The sequence below is a fragment of the Microcebus murinus genome, chromosome 4, assembly GCF_040939455.1.
Source record: "Microcebus murinus isolate Inina chromosome 4, M.murinus_Inina_mat1.0, whole genome shotgun sequence".
NCBI classification, from domain to species: Eukaryota; Metazoa; Chordata; class Mammalia; order Primates; family Cheirogaleidae; genus Microcebus; species Microcebus murinus.
Window position 1 is genome coordinate 54,586,267 of NC_134107.1, and position 25,801 is coordinate 54,612,067.

At 50.8% G+C, this 25,801-nt stretch overlaps 1 protein-coding gene across 1 annotated transcript in view; it reads left to right on the forward strand.

Annotated features, from left to right (window-relative positions):
• The first annotated feature begins 816 nt into the window (after positions 1-816).
• The window catches only part of DCHS1 (dachsous cadherin-related 1), a 35,539-nt gene continuing 10,554 nt past the window's right edge, over positions 817-25,801 (forward strand). Inside the window, exons 1-7 of the mRNA XM_012786512.3 lie at positions 817-1,077; positions 15,710-17,617; positions 23,123-23,311; positions 23,409-23,640; positions 23,780-24,016; positions 24,353-25,378; positions 25,592-25,785. Of these exons, the coding sequence (XP_012641966.1) occupies positions 15,830-17,617; positions 23,123-23,311; positions 23,409-23,640; positions 23,780-24,016; positions 24,353-25,378; positions 25,592-25,785 (3,666 nt within the window). The 5' untranslated portion in view covers positions 817-1,077; positions 15,710-15,829. The remainder of the gene's footprint in view (positions 1,078-15,709; positions 17,618-23,122; positions 23,312-23,408; positions 23,641-23,779; positions 24,017-24,352; positions 25,379-25,591; positions 25,786-25,801) is intronic.

The following is a 25,801-nucleotide window of genomic DNA, read 5'->3' on the forward strand; positions in this document are numbered from 1 at the left end:
AAGTGAGGGAAAGAGAACCCCAGGGGATGAGGAGGGAAAAGGGATAAAGAGCAAGGGATGATGAAAAGTGACTAGCAGGAGAGACTGTGAAGATTAAGGTGGAAGAAGGGGGTGGCCAAAGAGAAGGGGTAAGGAAAAACAGGGCGAGAAGAGAAGGAAGGTGTGAGGAAAAGGGATGAGTAGGAGATGAGGAGAAAGACACATGGGGAAGCGGTGGGGAGAAAAGGATAAGAGGAGGGATGGGGAAGGAGATGGAGGGAATGGGATGTGGAGAAGAGGCTGGGGAGAGAGGATTGAGCAGGAGGGGTGGGGAGAAGAGAAAGGGGAGAAAGGGTAGGGAGAAAAGGTTGGGGAGAATGGGTGAGAAAAAGGGGGTGGGGGGAAAGCGGGAGGAGGATGGAGATAAAGATTGGGAAGGAGAAGAGGAGACAGGGCGACTAGGACAGTGAGGGACGAGAGGGGCCATGGGGAATAGGGATAGAAAGGAGATGGAAGAGGAGGACAAGAAGGAGGTGAACAGCAGGGAAAGAGGGTGCAGGAGACCCGGATCGGAGGGAGGACGGGGAGAAGTGACCGGGAGGAGTGAAGAGAACCGGGACGTGGGGACGGCGCGGCGCTGAGCCGGATCCGAGCCGGGCCTGGGGCCGGGAAGTCGAGGGGCGGAGGGAGCACGGCGGGCGCGGGGGGCGGCGGCGCGCGGTGGGGGCGGGGGCGGCGGCTCGGCGGGCGGAGGGGCGGGGGCTCGGGTTACCGCGCGGAGGGCGGGGGAGGGGAGAGGAGGGGACGGGAAAGGAGGGGACGGCAGGGGAGGGGAGGGGGCGCGGGCAGCGGCGGCGAAGCTCGCATCCTCCGCGGGGCGGCTGTGCAGGAGGCGGCGCCCCGGCGGCGGCGGCAGACGGACCGACCGACGGCCGGGCTCGCGGACCGACGGCCGCTGCCCCAAGTGGATCGCGGGCCGGGAGACAGCGGCGGTGGACGATGCGCGGCCCCGGGCCCTGCGCGGGCGGGCGCTGCCCAGGGGGCTGACCGCGGCCGGACGCGCCCAGCACCGGGCGAGGGAACCCGCGCCGCGCAGAGGTCAGTGTCCGCGCCCACCGGCCCGTCCGGCCGCGCCCGCCGGGCCCGCCCGCCTCCCCCGGCTGCGGCGGCGGTGGCGGAGCCGGGGGCTTTGTTCTGAGCCGGAGACAATGGGGGAGGGGGGGCCTGGGCCTGCGGGACGAGGGCGAGCGTGAACGTGAGCGTGGGGGCAGGGCCTGGGGGTCTTTGTGTGCGCGTGTCATCCAGTCGGCTGTGTGGCGGCGTGAGAGTGTGCCGGGCTGTGGGGTGCGGGCAGGGTTGTGTGTGCTGCTCCCGTCTGAGTGTGAGTCACTGCGTTTCACCGGGAGGTTGTGTGTCTGTGTGCGCCTCTTGGGCCGTGTGTGTGCGTGCACCGGGAGGTTGTGTGTGTCTGTGTGTCTCTCGGTCCGAGTGTGCATGTGCATGTCACTCTGAGGGTGTGTGGGTCAGAACGAGTGTGTGACATGGTAAGCGAGTCCCTGTGAGGGTGTGTGCGTGTGTGTGCGCGCACAGCGCTCTCGTGTGTTGCCGGGCTCTGTGGGAGGCATGTGTCAGAATGTGGAGGATGGGTGTGTGACAGAGACAAACTGAGACAGAGACAAAGAAACAGAGGGGGAAGAAGTAAAGACAAGCAGAGGAGAGACAGGTTCAGCCCGAAGTTGAGGTGGGTCACCCAGACTGGTGTTCTAAAAGGGAACCAGTGCCAAGCAACTGGGAGTTTGTGTCCAAGATGCCTAGATCAGAGTCCTGTGCAGGGGACAGAGCGAGGTCACCCAGGCCTGGGTCCCACGTGGAAGGGGTGGGGAGAGAGAGATCTAGAAGCACAATGAACTCAGTGTGGCGTGGGCTGGGCCTGCAGCCACAAGGTCATAGGCCAGAAAAATATTGTCGCTTATGTCAACTTCTCAAATACCCACAGGGGACATAGACATAGCCCTACTCAACTCACAAGGGACACAGTCCAGGCAGCAGACATCCTCAAGAGATACCCTCACAGCCATCACACACCCCCAGGAAGCACTGTCAGAACTAACACACACCCACAGTCAACTCTGTCAGGCCAACACACACCTACGGAAACTGTTCTTGTGACAACGCACACCCACAGCAGAAATGTTGCAACCAACACATTGCTGCAGGATCATTTTCAAGGCCAACATATACTATGAGAGACACCGTTACTGCCAACACCTCTCCGGAAACACTGTCACTGGCAACACACACCCTCACAAGATGCTGAGACATACACCAACACCTCTCAGGAGATACTGTCACAGAAATCCACATCTATTGGAAACACTGTCAGTACATCATATAGGTTTACTTCATTGGAGCTGCCCATAATACATAGCAAGTGTCCCAGAGGCCTGGCACTAACAAGAGGCTGTGTCACAGTCTCCCTCACGCAGCCACTTGTGCAACCCCTAGCAGACAGTCATGGGGGACACGCACACCACAGGGAGAGCTGTCCTAACTGCTAAATAACACTTAACTTGTAGTGTTCACAGCATTACCGTTTCTCTTCCGTAGACCTCCCAGGCTCACCCTCTTGTTCCTTGAAAACTCTGAGACCTGGATATTCTTCTCCTCCTTGTATGTGCTTACATGCTATGGTTGTAAGCATCCCTCCAACACCCCAGCCTCATAGCTTCTTTTTTTTTTTTTTTTTTTTTTTTTTTAGTTGGTCAATTAATATCTTTCTATTTTTGGTAGAGACGGGGTCTCGCTCAGGCTGGTTTTGAACTCCTGACCTTGAGCAATCCGCCCGCCTCGGCCTCCCAAAGTGCTAGGATTACAGGCGTGAGCCACCGCGCCCGGCCTAGCTTCTTGATCTCCTTAGCTCCTGTTACTTTCTTCTTTCCTCCCACAATCTCTCTGTGTAACCATTCCATCTATAAAATTCTAACCTCTTGCATTCCACTCACTGCTCACAGCCTCCTATATCCTTCCAGTTTTCAGATGCCCATGCTCCCATTATACTCTTTAACCTCATAATGACCTTTTGCCCTTGACCTCTTTGTTTTCCAGCTCATATGCCAAAGACCATCCCTTTAGCCACTCCTTGGCCAGTCTGTTCCATTGTCCTTGAGCCCACCCATCCCGCAAATTCTTAACCCTAGCTAGAAGATTTCTCAACCATACCAAGTGACACTTCTATAAATTCATGCTTCTAAAAATTCCACCCTCAACCAGCCTCCCCATACATAAATAAAGAGATGAAATTGTTTCTATTTTCTTCACATGCATCATCCCACATCCATCATCCTATTGTTTTCAGTGGATTACTTAGTCAATCCACTGGTTCATTCATTCAACAAACACATACTAAGCACCAATTCTGCCAGGTATTGTGGTACGAGTTGGCATTACATGGGTGAAAAAATGTACATGGTCCTTGCCCTCTTGGAGCTTACAGTCTATGGGGTGACTGTTGTAACATAGCAGCATGCTGCAGGGAAACCTAAACCAGTTTAGGGAGATCAAAAGAGGATTTCTAGAGGAAGTGGCATTTAAGCTTAAACCTGATGGAGAATATTCCATCAAGAATATTCTCTGGGTGGAGAGTATTCCAAGCCAAGGGAGCAGCGTGTGAAAGCCCACTTGAAAGAAAATATTGTGTGTGCGGGATAAAGTAGTTCAGTGAATAGCATGAGATGAGGAGAAGGAGAGAGTCTATAGTGGAGGTAGATGGACCTTTAGATCATGCATGGTCTAGGAGGCCACATGAAGATATCCAAGAATAATGGAGGTTATCAAATCCTTTGAAGCTGTGGAGTGATATGATCAGATCTGTTTTGGAAAAAGCACTGTGACAGCCATGTGGAGACGAAAGAGGAGGCTGAGAAGAAGGACAACAGTTGGCTGTTGCGGGAACCCAGGAGGAGATAATGCTGGCCTGAGCTGAAGTAGTGTCAGGAGAAAAGGAGAAGTGGATGGTTTCCAGAGCTCTTTAGACAGTGGGATCAGCAGGGATCAGTGACAAAATGGATGTGGAGGTTGAAGGAGAGGGGCTCACTCGGGATATTGAGGACACCCGGTTTGGATTCCCTCAGATTGCTGCCTCCTCCCTCAAATTTTATCTACATCCTCTTCAATTTTTTCTCCTTCCTTCCTATAACAATGAGGGGGTATCTCTTTTCTTTAAGGCCAATCCTCCACGCTTGCTTTGTGAATCCTGTCCCCTCCCTCCTCCACAGGCACCTCACATGGGAAAGACATGTCTTTCCCATGTCTCCAATTTCTTTCTCTTTCTCATTCTTCCTGGGAGTATGTGAAGATCCTCCAGTCTCTCTTATCCTTCCTTAACCCTGTAACACCCCGTTGGGTAGGAGGTTTTAGACTTTGTTTCAGTGCCACATTTTGTGAGAGTCTTCTGCATATAGCTGCTTCCACCTTCCTCACTTGCCATTTATGCCTGCCCTTCCAGTGTAGCTGCTCTCCCTACGAGAAAGTGATCTCTCTCCTGCCAAATCTGGGGGATCTTTTCCAACAGTCCTCAACTGCCTGACCTCTTAGCAGGAGCTGATGTTGTTGACCTTTTTCTCTTTGAATTGTTCTCCTCGTTTAGTTTCTGAGCCTCTATTTTATTCTGTCAACATTTAATGAGCACTCATGTGCTAGCTACACTGCTAAGTGATGGGAATACAATGATGGAAGACCCTGTTCCTACCCTCAAGGAGTTTACACTTTAGTGGGAAGAGACAGGCAAATAAGTGAATGATTACAGTATGGTGGGATTCATGCACCTCTCTCCCAGAGCTTCTCCTGGCTGTTTAGTCTCAGTCTGCTTTGAGGGAGCCTTTGCATGGCTCCTAAATGTCACCATTCCTTAGGGTTCTGGCTTGGACCTTCTTATCATCTCACTGTATACACCCCTCTGGGTGATCCATCTCATTTATTTCCAGAGCTTTAATTATCATCTATAGGTTGATAACTTTCAAATCTCTCTCTTCTGAGCTCCAGACTTGCATACCTGCTGTGTACAGTAAAGATAAACCTATATCTTTACTGTATAGCTCACAGGCCCCTTAACATGTGCATACTGAACTCATCATTCCTTCCTCCCCCAAATGACTGTTCCCACTCAGTTTGAAAGCTGGAAACCCAGAAATTAACTGTAACCACTCCTTTTTCCACATATCCCATAATCCAGAAGGTCCTTGGACTCTTTGTTTCTATTTCCTCCTCTCCAGCAATCTCTGATGCCCCATCCCTTCTTCTCCATCACCTCTGCTGTTGCCCTAACCTCACCATCTTTTCATATAAATTTTTGCAAGAGCCTCCTAACTTTTCTCTCCACACTTCTCTCCCCTATCCAATCTATTATTCTCATTGCTGTAAGAGGAACCTTTCTAAAGTGTAAATCCAGACGTAACACTCACTGCTAAGCATTCTTCAGTGTCTTTTCAATTTCCTTGAACAAAATCTCTACTTTTTAATGAAGCTTATGAGATTACAATCTGACTTCTCCAAACCTCCAAGCCTCATCGCCGGTCCCATTTTCCTAACCTGCTCACGTTTTGAGTTCCAGCCACATTGAATTCCTTGTAGTTCCTCAAAGACAGTATGTTCTTCCATGTTTCTGGCCCTTTGCACATACAGCTCTGTCTGCCTGAAAGGCCCTTCACTCCCTTCTTTTCCTGGTGTATCCTTCCTATCCTCAGATCTAGTCTCAAAAGCTTCCTTTCCTGACTCCAGCAGGCAGGCTTGAGGGCCTCTCGTTTCACTGTTGTCATTGCCTATCCCTGTTCTGTCTCCCCAGCCAGGCTGGGACTTCTTTGTTTTTTGTTTTTGTTTTTTTTTTTTTTTTTTTTTTAGACAGAGTCTTCCTTTGTTTCCCAGGCTGGAGTGAGTGCCATGGTGTCAGCCTAGCTCACAGCAACCTCAAACTCCTGAGTAGCAACCTCAAACTCCTGGGCTCAAGCGATCCTCCTGCCTCAGCCTCCTGAGTAGCTGGGACTACAGGCATGCACCACCATGCCCGGCTAATTTTTTTCTATATATATTAGTTGGCCAATTAATTTCTTTTTATTTATAGTAGAGATGGCTACTTGCCATCTTGCTCAGAAACCAGCTCTTGCTCAGGCTGGTTTCGAACTCCTGACCTCAAGCAATCCGCCCGCCTCGGACTCCCAGAGTGCTAGGATTACAGGCGGGAGCCACCGTGCCAGGCCAACGCTGGGATTTCTTTGATGGCAGGATGCACTTTATTCATGTTTGTGACCCAGAGTTCCACAAAGGTGCTTGCCAATGAACAAATAAATAAATACATAAGGCACCTCACCCTCATTCACTCTTCAGAAGACTGGCACCTAGTCTCAGCTGCCTATATGATTCAGACATTTTTACACAACCTTCTTACTCCACTAGGGACATTTCCACATCCCTCTCCTACAACTGATCCTTCCTCACCCCATGCTCTCTTTCTTTCACTCAGGCTTCTCTTTTCCTGGATCCTCTTCCTCACCATTCTCTGTACTTTATCTTTCTTTCAGTTAGCAGATATTTAAGGAACACCAGAAGTTTGCAGACCCAAATCTATTGGGCCAGGTGTCTATGGAGGTTCTTCGAAGGAATGGAAGATGTGGGGCTGTGACTTGCCATCAGGCTGAAGGACTGCAGTGCCTGACCATCCCCTCTTCTCTACCAAACCCCTTTCCTGGAGGGGCCCTAGGCTGCTCCTCCTTCTAAGGTCTCCTTCCTGCACCAACACATCCTCTCTGAGCCCTGCAACTCCTGGCATCATGGCCCCTGCTCCTCCCCATTTTAAGTTTCCCGATTCTTGTGTCCTCCTCCACTTCCCTCTCTTTCTGTCAGTGGACTCTCTCCTTTCTGATGCCCTGCTAGCAAAAGCCCCTCCTGGGGCTTAATGCTGTTGGCTCCTAGCTTCCTGTTGCCACCCTTCCTTTAGCTACCCTATCCATGTTTCCTGGGTAACCTTCTAACATCAGAGCATCTTCAACCACTGCCTCTTGGGAGGGCCTTCCAGTTCCCTGTGTCCCCTGGTGATAGGACACCTCCAGGTGGTCCACCTGGAAACCCTAGGTACATCTCTGCTCACTTAGCACACTGGAATGTCCTTGTTTCTGTTTCTCTCTCTAAGCTGCTGGATGGAGGAAGTTAGTGAAGTTAGTTATCTCTCAGAGCCTAGAACACACCTCCCATGTGGCTGGTGAGAAACAAAGAAGGAAAGGAGGAAAGGGAAGAAAGAATGGTGGGGTAGCTACACCTGGGACCTTCCAGCCAGATAACTTAGCTTCTTTGAGCTCCCTTTTGTCAGGTGAAAATGGAGCTAACAGTATCTCCTTAAGAGAATAGTTTTGGGGATTCAGGAAGAAAACTACTTAGTGTTTAGCTGTTAACCTAGTTAATTTTACCTCTAACATTTCAGTCCCTCTATTGCACTCTCCTACCTCTCAACCTCCCACCTCCCAACTTGTTCTTCCCTCTCAACATCTCTGGGTTGCTACGTCTCCAATTTTCCTGCTAGCTCCAGCCTCAGTGACCTCCTCTGTAGCCTGGACTCCAATTTCCAGGATCAGACTTTAGGACCAAGCCCTTGCTGCCCACCCTACCCCCAGGTCCCTCACCTGCCCTGCCCATCCCTGTCCCATCCCTGCCTACTTGTGAACGTCATGAAGGCAGGGATTTGATCTGTCCATATCACTGCTCTATCTCTAGCGCATAGCATGGTGTTTGGCATGTGGTAGGTCTTCAGTCGATATTTGTTGTATAATAGATTTGTCAGTGCATTACTCCACATGAATGCCCTAGGACCTCCCCTCCTCACCTCTTTTTTTTCTTTGTCTCCTGGAGGCCTCCAAGCATCCTCCATGTTCCTTCCCTCTCTCATCACCTGTCCCCTTGCTCATCTGACCTTCTACCTGGACTGGCAATTGCCAAGTTTATCTTCTCCTCTAACCCACCCTGTGCACACTGGCAAATGTATTCTCTTAAAGCAGAACCTCGATCATTCTCCTTCCCTGTTATGTTGACTGGCCAGTCATATGACCCTTTATCTGGGCATTCCAAGTCCTCCACCAGAGAAGCAATGTGGCCTCACAGAAAGCACTAGCTTTGAAGACTGTTAAACTGGATTCTAGATCATTCTAGATGTTTCTCTGCTACCTTATTTGAGCTCAGTTTCCTCATCTGTAAAATAACATTATCCCAGGGTTATTGTGTATGTGTGTGAGACACACAACAGCAGCAGTTAACATTTATTGAGCTTTCACTGTGTGCCAGACACTGTGCTAAGTTTTTCATGAACATTATTTTATTTAACTCTTGTGTCAACCATTTAAGGTAGGCACTTTAATCCCCATACTACAGAAGAGGAAACTCAGACTAAGAATGATTAAATAACTTGCTTAGGGTTTTGTTGTAAGTGGTAGAGTCAGGATTTGAACTCCAGTCTGGCAGCAGAGCCTGTCTTCTTAACCACTGCAAGCTTATGCTTACATACTTTCCAAGTCTTACTATGTGCCAGACACCTGGCAATACAATGTAGTAGGTATTATTATTGTCCATATTTATAAATGAAGAAGTGGAAGCACATTTATTTATAAATTTATTTAGTTATAAATGAGAAATTAAGGGGCTTTCTCAGGGTCATCCAGCTAGTAAGTGTGAAGCTGGAAATCAAATCCAATTGGTTTGGCCCTGAAGTCCTGATCTTAACCACCAGCCTGTCCTGCCTTGCTTTGATATATTATCTCCCTATTCTGAGAATGCAGTAGGCATGTATTGATGAATGAATCTATGCTGATGTCTATGGCTAGCTGTTCATCAATTCATTCTCTCTCATTTCCTACTTCAGGAGGCTTGCACCCTTACCACTCTCCTGACACAATTCTCTCTGAGATCACTAGTGACCTCCTTACTGCTAAATTCAATGGCCACTTCTCAGCCCTTATTCTACTTGAACTCTGCAGCATTAGACATTATCAGTTCCTCCCTCCTTTTGAAGTGTTTTCTGCCTTAGCTTCTGTGATACTGCCTCTAAGAAGAATAGAGCTGTCTTCAGCCTGCCCCTTATATGTGACTGGTCCCCAGAGTTCTGTCCTAGACTCTCTTCTGGCTCTATACATCCTCTCTGATGTGGGTCTTCATGCCCATGGCTTTCCGTTGCCCTGTGATTTGTCCAAATCCATGTCTCTAACCCACGCCTCTCTGCTAAGCTCCAGGCCTGCAAATGCAACTGTGCCTGGATATCTCCATGTGGGAATCCAAACAGGCACCTGAAAATGGCTTTTCCTCTGCAGTATCCTAGCAGCTCTACTTTAGTAAGCAGGCCAGAACCCTGGGAGGCAGCCTAGAGCCTAGAGTCTTTCTATTCTCTCACCCTCCTGTAGAGTCAGCAGCCAAGCCTTGTCACCTTCACTTCCTCACATCTTTCATTCCTGTGTCCTCAGGCTCCACTGCTACTAACCTGGACTCGTACAGACACCTGGTCTCCCTCCTCCCACAGGTTCTCTTCCTTCTCGGCCTCCATTGTCCTGCCAAGACTCTTCCCTCTCAGCTTCCCTGTAATTTCTTCCTCTCTGTCTTTCCCTTCTCCCTGAATCTCAGGCAACATAGAGTACCTGGTCCTGCACTCCATGGACTTAGAATCTGTGTTAACTCAGGAAAATTGTTTCACTCTGAGCCTCAATTTCCTCATTTGAAAATGGAAGCTGGGATTCTTTCCTCACAGGGTTGTTATGGTGATTAAATGAGATGCTGTCTGTGAATTGCCTGGCGCAGGGCCCAGCATGCTGTAAAAGCTCAGAAAGTAAGCTTTTCCTCTGCTGCTTCTGCTCACATCTGTCCTCAGCTTCTCCCTGGAGTGCCTCCTGGGAAACAGTCCTCAGAGGGACAGAGCCAGGCCCGGGCACCGCCCTGGCCGCTGTCCAGCGGTTGCCCCAGGGATATCCAGGGAAGCTAGTCTGTCAGCCTTCTCCTCCTCACGCCCGTTCTCCTTCCTCCCCACCTCCCTGCAGCTCAGCTCCTGCCTCTCCCGCCCACTGCCCCAGCCTCTCTGGGTCTGGCTGCGCCTGTCTAGCTTACCTCCCCTTTCTGAATTAGCCCCACTCATGCTTTCCTCTCCTGTACACAGTCACTCTCCCTCAGTCTTGCTCCCTGTCACCCACCCCCCCCACCAGAACCTCGCCTCTCTTCCTCTTTCCCTGACTCATGGCCATGTATCCTCTTTGCTCACTGAGGCTGCCCTCTTCATCTTCTTCTAGCCCCCCTCCTCACCCTTGTTGTCTTTCTGGTCCCTGCCCCTTACTGGCACTGGGACAGGAAGTGGAGGGAGGAGGCTGGGTGATGCCAGCTCCCCCAGCCTGCTTCCCCTTCTGTGCCTTGGGCCACTCCTCTACTTCCTCCCTGAGTACCCCCTTCCTTTGTGGTTCCCCTGCTCCCACCTCTCCTTCCTCTCCCATTTCCCCCCTTGCTCCCAGGTCCTATGGACACACAGGCTGGGGGTGGGAGGGGGGATCTGTTAGTTAGGGAGGGGGAATTGACATCACGTTTCAGGCCCCAATGAACAGTCTTGCCCCTCCCCCTCCTAATGAGAACCAGCTGTGGTTCCAGAGGCCCAGATGTGGGGTTGGAGGGGGAGAGCAGGATGGAGTCAGAGGACCGAGTAACAGGATGGGGATAGAGTGAGGGCACGTAGCAAGGCAGAACTGGATGGGAGAACGGCTGTGACGGACCTGGGGGAAGAAAGAAGACAGATCAGGCAGGAGGCAGGACAGACTGGAGGAAAAGACACGAAGGAGGGGGCAGGCCAGGTGTAGGGGAAGGGATGGGACAGACCTGGAGAGGGAAAGAGACAAGAGCCAGGAGAGGGAGCAGGTCTCAGGGAAGAGGCATTGAGAAACACCGGACAGATGGGAGGAGATGGTGCAGAGAGCAGAGCTGGAAAGAGGATGAGACGGTCTCGGGAGAGAGTCTGGAGTTCGAGTTTGGAACTGGAAGCCCTGGAGCAGGAAGTGATGAGACACAGTCCAGACAGAAGCCCCAGGGACCTGGAGGTCACAGCTGCAGCCGCAGAGCTGACCACGAGTGCCCCAGCAGCGTGTGTGAGAGTATGCCTGTGTGTGGGTGGGTCTGCGAGTGTGCGCGCCAGCCTCGTCAGTGTGCGCATGTGCGACAGCGGCTTGTGTGTGTGCATGGGAGGGTGTGTGTATGGGAGTGCTGTGTGTATGTGGGGGGAGTCTGGGGGTGCGAACGTGCCTCTCTGTGTGAGGGCCATGAGAAAGTGTTCTTCTGTGTGTATATGTCTGTGTGTGTGTGTGTGTGCCTGCGTATGTGTGGGTGGGTTCCATGGGAATGGATGGGCCCACCTGTGTGTGTGAAGACATGCTTCTGTATACATGTGAGGAGGGGCTGGCTGTGTAAGTAGCCCCTGTGCATGTGTGCGTGTATGTGTTCAGTGAGCCCGTGCACATGTGAGTCTGACTGCATGAGAATGCATCCGTGTGAGCCTTGGCAGTGTGAGAGAGGAAGAGTGCCAGGCCGTGTGTCAGGCTGTGACTTTGAGAGTGTGAACCTTTGCGTGCCTACTGCGAGAGTGCACTGGGGGAGTTTGCCCTGGACAGGGACCCAGGTTGGCTGATGAGGAGGGCCTGGGGGTCCACAGAGGTTGGGAGAAGGGGTCACTGTCACACAAGGCGCTTGCCTGGGCCTGAATCCCTCCTCTTCAAGGCTGATCATTCACCTGAGATTTAGCTCATACCATTCAAGGATCCCTTCACTCAGAAAATTTGTTGATCGGGTACTATGTGCCATGCCCCATGCTACACACAAAGGTGAATTAAACACAGTCTTGGCCCTCAAGTAGATAAATAGATAGGGAGACGTTTTATAATACAGAATGTGATAAGTATATTGACCTTATTGTTTATTATCTTCTGTCCCTCCAAGCCATGACTGCTTTCTCTCCATTAACTGATTAAACCCCTAACCCAGTCTCTGGACCTAGATCCCTGATCTGGGCCCTGGGACCATCCCTGTACATTCATCTTCCCCCTCTTTGAGTCTGCCCTGGGTTCATCCTAACCTACTTGCCCTCAACTCCTCTGACCTGTTATTCCATACAGTAGTACCGTGGGCTCCTCAGACTTGGCCCCCCAGGCGAGGGATCCTAGTATACACATAGAACCCCAGAATTCTGAAGCTGGGATGAAGGCACAGAGGCCTCACATTAGGGGATTGTGTTGGATTAATGAAGAGAGTCTACCAAATACCCAGCTCTGCATTCCTTGCTTACATTGTCTCTAATTTTAAAAAACTGCACAGGGTGGGTGTTACCATGGACATTTTACAGATTGGGAGAACATAATGTCTGGACTGGGATTCAAACCCAGCCCAAACTCCAAAGCTCCTGCTCTTTTTATTGCCTCACATGGATAGGAGAGAGGAAGGTAGGTGGGAAATGTAAGTTGTGGGGTGGTTAGAAACCCACCTTCCTTTTGAGGACAGGAAGTCCTACAATAGAGCAAATCCTCAAAGACACAAGGACGCACTTGTGTAGTCACAGGACTGACTACAGTGCCTCAAGATCATGGGCTCACGTGTATTTGTGTATGTTGTCTGGGTTGGCATGACCGTGGATGGTTCTCTCTGCGTATGTTATCATGTGAGTATGGTAGTGTGGAAGCACAAGGCTCTGACCATCCATTTGGCACTGATTGCTCACACTACACCTCTACTAAACGCTGAAGAATCAGAGACTACAAACTGTCACTATGCCTCAAGGAGCCCTCAGTTCAGTGCAGGGGGCAGGCACTTGAACAAATCAGGACTGCTGTACAATTTATTGTCATCGTTTACCAAAAGCAGTGGGAGCCCAGTAGAATGTACAACAGGAAAGCTCTACAGTATGTCCAAGAAGATTCCACAGAAGACAGGACATTTGAACCATATCTTGAAATTTGAGTAGGAGATGGCCACATGGAGGGGATTTTTAGAAGATATCTCAGGACAGGAAAAAAGCACATACAAGGCAAGGAGTTGGGAAGTAGCATGGTAATAGATTTCATTTTGGAATGCAAGGTGTGGTGGGGGAAAGTAAAGGTGGGAGACGTGGAGAGGTTGGCAGGGCTCAGATCACAAAGACACATTAAAGAAGCTGGACTTTATCTTGTAGGTCAGAAGTTCTCTACCTAGTGTCCTTGAACCCCTTGAAACTGCAGAGATAAGGTTTTGTGATTGTGTATCTACATTTCATTTTTGTAGAGGGGCAGCTGTTTTCTGTTGTCAGTAATGGGAAACGAGTGGAAGCCTTTCATCAGGAGTAGTTTGGTGAGAGTTGTGTCGATATCTCTAGTCAGATGGAGATGGATCAGAGGGTCCATGCCAGGAGGCAATGGGCCCAATAAGGAGCTGTTGCAGGTATTGCGAGGAGAGATGGCAATGCTTGTACCAGGACAGCAGCAGTGTGGAAAGAGAGGAAAGGGAAGACTTGAGACGTGTCCAGTTGAAATGTTTGGGTTTAGATGACTAATTGGAAACCAGGACTGAGGAAGAGCAAGGAAACAAGGAGAGCTTCTGGATTTCTGGCTCGGACGCCTGGATAAATGGTGGCGCTGTTCACAGAAAAGGAAATGGGGGAGGAAAAGCAGTTTGAGGTGACAGTTGGGGATACATTGTGAAGTCCAGAATATGGCTGGACATGCATCTCCAGAGCTCTCCGGGCTGGAAATAGAGATTGGAAAGTTGTCAGCAAGTGGATGGTACATAACAAATGACTGATACATTTGAAGTAAAGGCATGGGAGTGGGTAAGATCACCCAGGTAGAATGTGAGGAGGGGGGAAAGATGCTGCCCAGGACTGAGCCCTGAAGAGCATGATTGTGAAGCAGTGGGTTGAGGAGGAAGAACTTGCGAAGGAGATGGAGGAGTGGGCAGGGAAGCATGATGGAAATAAGAGGTGAGGGTCACAGTGCAAGCCAAGGGGAATAGGCTTCAAGGGGCAGTGATAGGTGTTTCAGGGTTCCAGAATGATCCAGTAAGAGGAAGATAAAAAGGTACCCACTGGATGTAGAACATGAAGATGATTGGAAACTTTGTGACAACAATGTCACAAGAAGAAGCCTCCCTACATAGAGGGAGGAGAGTGTGAGAAGCGAGAAAATGGGGGAAGTGAAACAACTTTCAGAGAGAGCACCAGCTTCTGAATGTTCCTCTTCCCTCCTGTGACCACATCCCATCTTCAGCCTCTGCTCCCCCCTCCACTGCCTCTGCTCTCATGTAGTCACTAGAGGCCTCGGTGGGCTTTAGGCTCCTCCTTCTTGAACTTTAGCAGCGTTTGAAACCCTGGCTCCCTTCAGACTCAGAGGCACCACCTTTCTCTGGTTCTCTATCTCTATCTTTATCTCTATCTCTATCTCTCTGGCCAGTTAGATACCTTGTCCAGCTGGTAGTTTAGGCCAGAAATGCATCCTTGATTTTTCCCACTTCCTCAGTCCCCTGCCTTCAAGCAGTCATCAAGCCCTGCCTGTTCTGTCTCCTAATCCCCCACCCCCGCAGACCTATCCACTTATCACCATTTTCATTGCTAATGCTCATCCAAGTCACCAACAAAACAATGTCATCGCTTGGACAGTGCCTCCTAACCATCCTCTTTGTTTTCCAAAGGGTAGCAATAGTGATCTTCACAAAATGTGGGTCATACTTCCTTGAAATGCTTTAATGGCTTCCATTTGCCCTTAGGATAATGTCAAAATCTTCCATATGGCTCACGAGTCCCTGTCTCATTTCATACCCTCTGCCCCTAGCACTATACCTTATACATGTGCCCCAAGACCACATGTCTAGGCACTCTCAGCCCCTCCTTGACAGTGGACTCAGCCTTTCCACATTTCTGCTCACTCTTCCAAAATACTCTTCTCTCCTTTCTGTATCCTTCTCTGCCCACCATTTCCTGGCTAACACCTCATCATGATTTAGAACTCGACTTGAGAGTCACTTCCTTGGCAAAGCTCTCCCTGATCCCTACCAATGTTAAGCCTCTCTTATATGTCCTTCTCGTTTCTTGTACTTCTTTCTCCTTCACAGTCTTTATCACACTTGCAATTACTTGTTCAACTCCTGGACTCTAAGCTCCAGGAAGCCAGGGACTGCTTCCTTCACTCACTGTTGTATCCCCTGTGCCTCCACACAGTAGGTGCCCAAGTCTGTCTTATTTTACATATCTATATATAAAATAGGAGAGACTTGAGCATATTTAATACTGATAGATGGCTCTAGGAGAGAGGAAAATGTTGATAGTCCAGGCAAGGTTACCAAGTGCGTGGTTTTGGAGGCTGTAAGGGGCGGGTGCTAATTCTGGATGAGAATAAAATGAGAAAGGATTGGCCATATTTTTAAGTCTACAGAAAGAGGGTAGTTTGTGGGCATTCAGACCTGAAAAATAGGAAGCAGAACAATCAGCTGAGAGAGGGGCTCAAGGTGGGATGGGATGGGGACCTGCCAGGGGAAAGACTGCAGCGGGCACTGAGGAGTCCTGAAGCAAAGATCCTTGGGGACCAAGATGAGTGTGAGGCTGCACGGGGGCATGCTGGGGACTACGCATGTCTGAGTGTTGGTGTCACCAACATCCCGGGCTCCCTGGACTGCTGATCCCTCCCCTGTCATGACCTGTTTCCCTCTCCTCTTTCCCCAGGTCAAGGAGCCTGAGCTGGAGCCAGGGCCCCAATTGGACCTGACCCAAAGCCTGAGATCAAGCTGGGCCTAGAGCCTGGCCTGAAGCTGGAGCTTAAGCCACACCTGGATTTCCCCGGTCATGCAGGAGCCGGGCATTGCGCCTTCCTGTCCTGGCATGAAGAGCCCCAGGCCCCTCCTCCTGCTACCACTGCTGTCGTTGCTGCTGCTGGTGGCTGGGGTACCAGGTGCCTGGGGTCAGGCCGGGAGCCTCGACCTGCAGATTGACGAAGAGCAGCCAGCGGGCACACTGATCGGGGACATCAGTGCAGGGCTTCCGGCAGGCACGGCAGCACCTCCCATGTACTTCATCTCTGCCCAGGAGGGCAGCGGCGTGGGCACAGACCTGGCCATCGATGAACACAGTGGAGTTGTCCGTACAGCCCGTGTCTTGGACCGCGAGCGGCGGGACCGCTACCGCTTCACTGCGGTCACTCCTGATGGTGCCACCGTGGAAGTTACTGTGCGAGTGGCTGACATCAATGACCATGCTCCAGCCTTCCCACAGGCTCGGGCTGCCCTGCAGGTACCCGAGCACACAGCTCTTGGCACCCGTTACCCACTGGAGCCTGCTCGTGATGCAGATGCTGGGCACCTGGGGACCCAGGGCTACGCGCTGTCTGGTGATGGGGCTGGAGAGACCTTCCGGCTGGAGACACGCCCAGGTCCAGATGGGGCTCCAGTGCCCGAGCTGGTAGTTGCTGGGGAGCTGGACCGAGAGAACCGCTCACACTACATGCTGCAGCTGGAGGCCTATGATGGTGGTTCACCCCCACGGAGGGCCCAGGCCCTGCTGGACGTGACACTGCTAGACATCAATGACCATGCCCCGGCTTTTAATCAGAGCCGATACCACGCTGTGGTATCTGAGAGCCTGGCCCCTGGCAGTCCTGTCTTGCAGGTGTTTGCAACTGATGCCGATGCTGGTGCCAATGGGGCTGTAACTTATGAGATCAACCGGAGGCAGAGCGAGGGTGATGGACCCTTCTCCATTGATGCACACACAGGGCTGCTGCGGCTGGAGCGGCCACTGGACTTTGAACAACGGCGGGTCCATGAACTGGTGGTGCAGGCACGAGATGGTGGGGCTCACCCTGAGCTGGGCTCAGCCTTTGTGACTGTGCATGTACGAGATGCCAATGACAATCAGCCCTCCATGACTGTCATCTTCCTGAGTGCAGACGGCTCCCCCCGAGTGTCTGAGGCTGCCCCACCTGGACAGCTCGTTGCTCGCATCTCTGTGTCAGACCCTGATGATGGCGACTTTGCCCATGTCAACGTGTCCCTGGAGGGTGGAGAGGGCCACTTTGCCCTAAGCACCCAAGACAGCGTCATCTACTTGGTGTGTGTGGCTCGGCGACTGGACCGAGAGGAGAGGGATGCTTATAACTTGCGGGTGACAGCCACAGACTCAGGCTCACCCCCGCTGCGGGCTGAGGCTGCCTTTGTGCTTCACGTCACTGATGTCAACGACAATGCACCGACCTTTGATCGCCAGCTCTACCGACCTGAGCCCCTGCCTGAGGTTGCGCTGCCTGGCAGCTTTGTGGTGCGGGTGACAGCCCGGGATCCTGACCAAGGTACCAATGGTCAGGTCACCTATAGCCTAGCCCCTGGCACTCACACCCGCTGGTTCTCCATTGACCCTACCTCAGGCATCATCACCACGTCTGCCTTGCTGGACTATGAGTTGGAACCTCAGCCACAGCTGATTGTGCTGGCCACGGATGGGGGCCTGCCCCCTTTAGCCTCATCTGCCACAGTGAGTGTGGCCTTGCAAGATGTAAATGATAATGAGCCCCAGTTCCAGAGGACTTTCTACAATGCCTCGCTGCCTGAGGGTACCCAGCCTGGAACCTGCTTCCTGCAGGTGAGTAGGCACCATGCATAGCAGGTTAGTGTTGTGGGGTTTGAAGGCCACAGGGGACCTGAGAGCAGGAACCAAGCCATGCAGGTGCATCTGTTTATGGTGACTTATGCCAGATGGTTCAGTCCTATCCTGTGAGCTCCAAAATCTGTGCAAGGGGTAAGAGTTAATGAAAAGTTGAAAAAGCACACGAGCTGAGGCAAATGATGTTGGCAGTTGAAGGAATTAAGACTGGGCCTCGACGAAAAATATCTGTAGTATCAGGAAATGAAAGAGACTTTTTGTAAAGTCCCAAAGCTGTTCTGCAGGGCAGAGATGGAGATTCTGCATATACCCACGTGGCTGCTGTTCCCCAAAGAAGATGTAGCACTTATGGAGCCCTCCACACCTAGTCTAGTGCTGGATTGTGCAGGAAGAAATCCCCATCCCTGCCCTTGGAGCTTAGCCTTGATGGAACTCGTGGGCACAGGCACTAGCATGAGAGATAACAAGAACTATCCAGTGAGATCCCGATGTCCAAAGCAGGAAGGCCTCTCGGGAATAGGCAGGAGCCCTGAACAGGCGGAAGGAGACACCAATTGGTTGTAAGCAGGCCTGGAGAAATGGAGGGAACATGAGAGGCTGCCTGAGGCCAGACTGCGGAAATCCCTGGACACCAAGCTGTGAGGGGTTAGGACTTTCCCTGGAAAGCAAAGGAGGTCACTGAACTTCTTTGAACTGGGAAGGGCATGATCAGATTGTTGTTGTTTTTTAAGTTAGCCAACTGACTTTGAGGTGAAGGATGGATTGGTTCAGTGAGCGAGTGACAGATCATTCCTTCATTAATATATTCAAGAATTTTCTTACCTAGTGTAAGCCTGGCACTGTGCTATGCCCAGAGAACAAAGAAAGGAGATAGTCCTATTCCCAGGCAGGTCCTAGTCTGGACAGGGAGGTACACCAGTTACTAGTGCTGCAGCAGGCAGCATAAAGTGCTGTGGAAGCCTGGAGGAGTGGCCTTGAACTAATGAAACTTTGCCAGACGGGTAATACGGTGTATGCAGACAGAGACTGCATACAGAAAGAGCCAGGCCTACAGAAAGAGCTGCTGAACAAACACCATGATGTGTGCAGGAGACTGCTTGTTCAGGTTGGCCTCAGCTGTACTGATGAGAAGGAGTTGGGGGGAGATGAGACAAGATAGTAGATAGGGGCCAGGTCACAAATTTGACTTTATTGTAAAGATCAGAGGGAGCCAATGAGGGACTCTAAGCAAATCTGATATGTCTTTTGGAGAGATTGCTTTAGCTACACAGTGGAGTGTGTCTGCTGGAGAGAGGACTAGAGGCAGGGAGTCCTCTTGGGTGACTGGGCTTGAAGTCCTTATGTCTCTGAAGTCCACCAGACCCCTGAGCATCTCCTCAGGGGATGCCTGTTGGCCTAGATTTCCAGGCTAGCGCTGAGCCTGGCTGACCCCTTGTCTTCTGGCCAGAGTCTGGATATTTGCCTGCCTGCTGCCATCCAGCTCCCACCACCCACACTCCCATGTGTTTACTCTCCTTCTTGGCCAGGACCAATGGGCCATGGCTTCCAAACTTTTTCCCTCCTCACGAGTGCCTGAAGCAAGAGGGCAACTTTCCAGGTGGTTTCCTGGAGTTTTTGCTGTTAGTAACGACAGGGAAGTAGGGGTAAAAATGATTATTGGATTTTTTTTGGCTGTAATAGATTTTTTAAAATTTCAGAATATTATGGCAGTACAAATGTTTAGGTTACAAACATTGAGAGTTTATAACTGTTGTAAGGAGTCTTAATATTTGATTTATTCGATGTAAATTCATTGTCTACCATGTGCCGGTCACCGTAATAGAGACATAGAATACAGTAATGAATGAGTCACCCCTACCCCAATCTCATGGAGTTTATAGCCCAGAGGGGAGATTCATGTGCAAAGAAACAGTTTTATTGCAATAAGAAAATTTCCACTTGGGAATATATATGAGGTACAGATGGGCAGTATGAATGTTCTCCCAAAGGAAGGGACTCTTGAGTTGAGACTTAAAGAATGAGCAGGAGTTTATGAGGGGACCAGACAGGGGAAGGGTTCCAAGCAGAGGTGACATGCACAGAGGAATGTGAGAGCCTGACTTGTGCAAGGGACCACAGGTGGCTCAATATCTCTGGAGTTTAAGACAGGAGATGGAAAGGTGAAAGACGAGACTGTGCAGGTAGGCCAGACAGTAAGGGGCCAAGCCTGGGATTTTGAGCTTTTTTCTACAGGGAATGTTGAGGATTTTTGAGTAGAGGAGCAGTATGATCAGATTTGTTTTCTCAGATGGTAGTCAACGTAGAGCAATGGTTCATAACTGGGGGCAGTTTTGCCCCCCAGAAGGGACATGCAGCAATGTCTAGAGACATTTCTGATATCACAACTGGTGAGATGCTACTGGCATCTAGTGAATAAAGGCCAGGGAGGCTGCTAAACATCCTATTATAGACATGACAGACAATAAAGAATTATCTGAACTACTACAAAAGAGCAGGAAGTCTTGTAACAACAGAAATACATTTGTGTTAAGAAGATAACTCTTGGCCATTACTAAAAAGTTATTCATTCTTGAAAAAGCACATGTATATAAATAGTTAATACAATTATTATACTCTTCTCCCTACATGAAATATGATAATGTCATGTTACAGCCAATAATAAATGAAAGAGTGTGAGTGCAAATTCAAAAAAAAAAAGGATTATCTAGTCCAAAATGTCACTATTGCCAAGGTTGAGAAACCCTGGTGTAGAGTACAGATTGGAGAGTCAGACACCTATAGAAGGGGATTACAATAGTTCAGGGGAGCAATAACTGCGACCTAAGTCAGAATAGTGATTATGGTGATGGAGGGGATAGAAAAACAGGAGAGATAATGAGGACTTACTTAGTCCCTTGTTGATTGATATACCAGGTGAGGAAAAGGGAAGAGCTGATTTCTGGCTTGAGCAACTGGGTGGATGGAAGAGTCATTAGAGCTGATTTGGAAGGGTCATGAGCTTAGTTTTGGATAGGTTGGATTTAAGGCATCTGTGGGACATCCAAGCGGAGATGTTGAGCAGGCATCTGGTTATACAAGTTTGGAGCTTGGAGGAGTAACCTAGGGTGAAAGCATAGATGATAGCTGAAGCCATGGAAGTGAATGAGAAGGTCCTAAGAGAGTGCCTAGAGTGAGAAGAGGCCAAGGAGAGATTCCAGGAAACAAAAATGTGTAAAAACAGGCAAAAAAAGGAAGACGGAGGAAGACTGGGGTGTGGCAAAGCAGTGGGTGGAGAAGTAGGAAAAATAGTGTCAAGAAGTCAAAGCAAGAGGTATGCCTGGGAAGGAGGTCAGCATGGGCAATGCAGTAAGTTTGGAGTCTGCTAGGAATTTTCAGGAGTTCACAGAAAAGAGTCTTCTTTTTCTCCTTGAAATAGTGCATCTGATGAGAGTGAGGGCTGAGGTGGGGTCCAGAAGAGTGGGGTGAGGTTTATTACAGCTTTGGGGCAGCATGGGAGAGGGAGCTGACAAAGGTCAGACCAAGAAGCTGAGCTGAGAACCTGCTGGAAATGGAGACTGCATTTGCAGTGAAACCTCTGAGCAGGGGCTGTACAGGCCAGGAAATTCACTTCTGCCTTGGTCATTTCCAGTATATGGCCCCTGCACCTTTTGGGATCACTTCCTGACAACTTCCCCTGACCACTGTTTATTACTTTCTTCCTGCAGCCGAGTCAGAGGGCAAAGGTCTTTTGCAGCTTCTGGAGACGGTGCTGCAGCTGTGCTGCTGCCCATGGGAATAGATACAGGGGGAAGTCTGTCTCCTGGGATATCTGGGCCCACGGCCACAGTAAAGAGTTGGAACAGGAGCTGTTTCCAGGGTTCAGCTGTGGCAGGGTCTTAGTGTCTCTCAGGAGGGTAAACAATGACACAGATCACTCCTGTCAAGGGCCTGGGCAACAATTAGAAGTCCTTGGCCAGCTTTCTCTCTGAGCACATTTTCTGGCTGAGAAATGGGAACTCTCCAGCTTCCTCTTGCAGTATGTCATGACCTTGAGGTCTTCATGTTCACAAAGAGCACTTTGTCAGAGGCTATAGTAGTCAGCACTGGCTAACCCACAATTGCAGGCCTAATGTGTACCCAGTATATAAAACTTAGTATGAAAGAAGGTTTTGTTATGAAGCATGATGATCACAATGTCCATTTACTCAATGAACAAGTATGCCTAGAGCACCTACTGTGTACCTGACCCTGTCCTAAACTAAAGATATGTGAGCCACACCCATAAATCCAAAGAGCAGACCCTATAATGATCAGATCCTGCTCTGTAATGATGAAAGCCAATAAAGATCAGACCTGTAACATCAGTCTCAATAATGTCATCATCAATGAGTTTTTTGCTTGGGGTAATTATGAGACTTGGTGAGGGTATTACTTCCTAGATTCACCTGGAATTTGAGATCATAGCCCTTAGCATTCTTCTTTGTAAATATAGTTGGTCCTCATTATTTGTGAATTCATTTACTCTCTAAAATTTATTGGTAACCCCCAAGTCTACTACTTGCAACACTTTTGCAGTCATTCCCAGACATGCACAGAGGGATGAAAAATTTGAGTTGCTCAACATGCATATTCATTCCCAGCTGAGGTTAAAAAAGGCAATGCTCTGCCTTCTTGTTTCAGCTCTCATACTGTAAACAAGTGTCCTTTTTGAGGTCTATTTACTGCCACGGTTTTTGCATTTATGTGCCTTTTTTGGGGGTGATTTTGTTGTTTAAAATGGTCCCCAAGTGTAGTGCTGAAGTGCTAGCTAATGCTTCTAAGCACAAGAAGGCTGCAATGTGCCTTACAGAGAAAGTGCTGTGTTAGATAAATTTCATTCAGGCATGAGTTATAGCAGCGGTCCCCAACCTTTTTGGCACCAGGGACTGGTTTCATGGAAGACAATTTTTCATGGACAGGGAAGTGGGGGAAGGTGGAGCTCAGGTGGTTATGTGTGCAGTGGGGAGTGGCTATAAATACAGATGAAGCTTTGCTTGCTGGCCAGCCTCTCACCTCCTGCTGTGTGGCCTAGTTCCTGAGTTTCATGGAAGACAATTTTTCCACACATTGGGGTTGGGATGGGGGGCACAGAGCTCAGGTGGTAATGTGTAGCCCGGTTCCTGACAGGCCATGGCCCGGGGGTTGGGGACCACAGAATTAGGTGCTGTTAGCCATGACTTCAGTGTTAATAAATCTACAATATATAAGGTGTCATTAAACAGAAACACACACATAACAAAGTTACACTGGTTACATTGACAAAATGTTGTGACCAGAAGCTCTCAGGAACCTAAGTGGTAAGGTCTGGGCTGGGGTTGGGTTTTGGTCTATGTCCTACTAGTCCCCTCTGTGTGTTTACCATCCGGAGACTCTGGGCACCAGCTGCTCCTTCTAACTCTGCCACCTAACAACTCTGACCTTTCTGGCCAACAAGATGGACCATCACTCACCCCAGCCTCTTCCCAGGTGACAGCCACAGATGCAGATAGTGGCCCATTTGGCCTCCTCTCCTATTCCTTGGGTGCTGGACTTGGGGCCTCTGGGTCTCCCCCGTTCCGCATTGATGCCCACAATGGTGATGTGTGCACGACTCGGACCCTGGACCGAGACCAGGGGCCCTCGAGCTTTGACTTCACGGTGACGGCTGTGGATGGGGTAAGTGGGCAGCCCATGGGCAGGTTGGGACATCAGGGTAGGGCACTCACCAGGGTCAGATGAGGTCCACCTGACCTATGGCTGCATGTTCCACCAGGGAGGCCTCAAGTCCATGGTATATGTGAAGGTGTTTGTATCAGATGAGAATGACAACCCTCCTCTGTTTTATCCACGGGAGTATGCCGCCAGTCTGAGTGCCCAGAGTACACCAGGCACAGCTGTGCTGAGGGTGCGTGCCCATGACCCTGACCAGGGGCCCCATGGGCGACTCTCCTACCACATCCTGGCTGGCAATAGTCCCCCGCTCTTTGCCTTGGATGAGCACTCAGGTGAGGATCCTTGCATTCCCAGGGCCTGCCCTCAGAGCCCCCCCCCACCTGCCTAAAAGATGTCCTGACTAACCCTTCCATAACACTGCCCACCCTATTCTGTTTCCTCATATATCTCTGCTTCTATCCTTTCTCCCAGGGCTATTGACAGTAGCCTGGCCCTTGGCCAGACGGGCCAACTCTGTGGTGCAGCTGGAGATCGGGGCTCAAGACGGAGGTGGCCTGCAGGCAGAACCCAGTGCCCGAGTCAACATCAGCATTGTGCCTGGAACCCCCACACCACCTGTATTTGAGCAGCTACAGTATGTTTTTTCTGTACCAGAGGATGTGGCGCCAGGCACCAGTGTGGGCATAGTCCAGGCACACAACCCACCAGGTATCATTTAACATTATACCCACTTGGTGCCACACCCAGATATCCCACTATAACCCTCTAGTACCATCTCAAGGTACCCTAGAGTAGTGTCACACCGTAGGCAGCCCCAGTATAAAACACCCCAGTACTGATGCTCAACACCTGCTGAGGCACAGTGCAGGCGCACTGCTTCATCCCTAGGCACACGAATATCACCCCCGTGCCGGCCGACTTCTCTGCCAGCCCCTGCCCCTCTTCCTAAGATGTTGAAAGGCATGGGTGTGGGCACTGCCCAGCCCTTACTGGGATCAGACTCTGGGCCCTATCTCTTTCCTGACCCTCTCTCCTCCTCCCTAGGTCGCTTGGCACCTGTGACCCTCACCCTATCAGGTGGGGATCCCCGGGGACTCTTCTCTCTAGACTCAGCCTCAGGGCTGTTACAAACTCTTCGCCCTCTGGACCGGGAGCTGCTGGGACCAGTGCTGGAGCTGGAGGTTCGCGCAGGCAGTGGAGTGCCCCCAGCTTTCTCGGTAGCTCGGGTGCGTGTGCTGCTAGACGATGTGAATGACAACTCCCCTGCCTTCCCTGCACCTGAAGACACAGTACTCCTGCCACCAAACACTGCCCCAGGGACTCCCATCTATACATTGCGGGCTCTGGACCCTGACTCAGGTGTTAACAGTCGGGTCACCTTTACCTTGCTTGCTGGGGGTGGTGGGGCCTTCACCGTGGACCCCACTACAGGCCATGTACGACTTATGGAACCTCTGGGGTCCCCAGGAGGACCGGCCCATGAGCTGGAGCTAGAGGCCCGGGATGGGGGCTCCCCACCACGCGTAAGCCACTTTCGACTGCGGGTGGTGGTACAGGACTTGGGGACCCATGGGCTGGCTCCGCGATTTGAGAACCCTATCTACCATGTGGACCTGCCCTCGGGCACCACCCCTGGAACTCAGGTCCTGCAACTGCAGGCCCAGGCACCAGATGGGAGCCCTGTCACCTATTACCTTGCAGCAGAGGGGGCAAATGGCCCCTTTGGTCTGGAGCCACAGAGTGGGTGGCTGTGGGTGCGGGCAGCACTGGACCGGGAAGCCCAGGAGTTGTACACACTGAAGGTAATGGCAGTGTCTGGGTCCAAAGCTGAGTTGGGGCAGCAGACAGGCACAGCCACTGTGAGGGTCAACATCCTCAACCAGAATGACCACAGTCCTCGCCTGTCTGAGGATCCCACCTTCCTGGCTGTGGCTGAGAACCAGCCCCCAGGCACCAGTGTGGGCCGGGTCTTTGCCACTGACCGAGACTCAGGACCCAATGGACGTCTGACCTACAGCCTGCGACAGTTGTCTGAAGACAGCAAGGCCTTCCGCATTCACCCCCAGACTGGTGAGCACTGGGACCCAAATTCTGACACCTCAAAGCTTTGTCCCCAGACTGGTGAACTCCTAGCCCAGATCCCACTTATGTGTATGAGGACTCAGCCTAGAGTTTAGCCCTAGCATTCCTTCCCACACCTTCTAAACCCCAGCTTCTTAGCCACAGGTCTCAGGCTCTGCAGCCCTAAATATCTCATACATGATCTCCATCCTGCACTCCCAGGAGAAATGACCACACTCCAAACCCTGGACCGTGAGCAGCAGAGCAGCTACCAGCTCCTGGTGCAGGTGCAGGATGCAGGGAGCCCACCCCGCAGCACCACAGGCACCGTGCACATCGCAGTGCTCGACCTCAATGACAACAGCCCCACCTTCCTGCAGGCTTCAGGAGCTGCTGGTGGGGGCCTCCCTATACAGGTATGTGAAGTGGCAG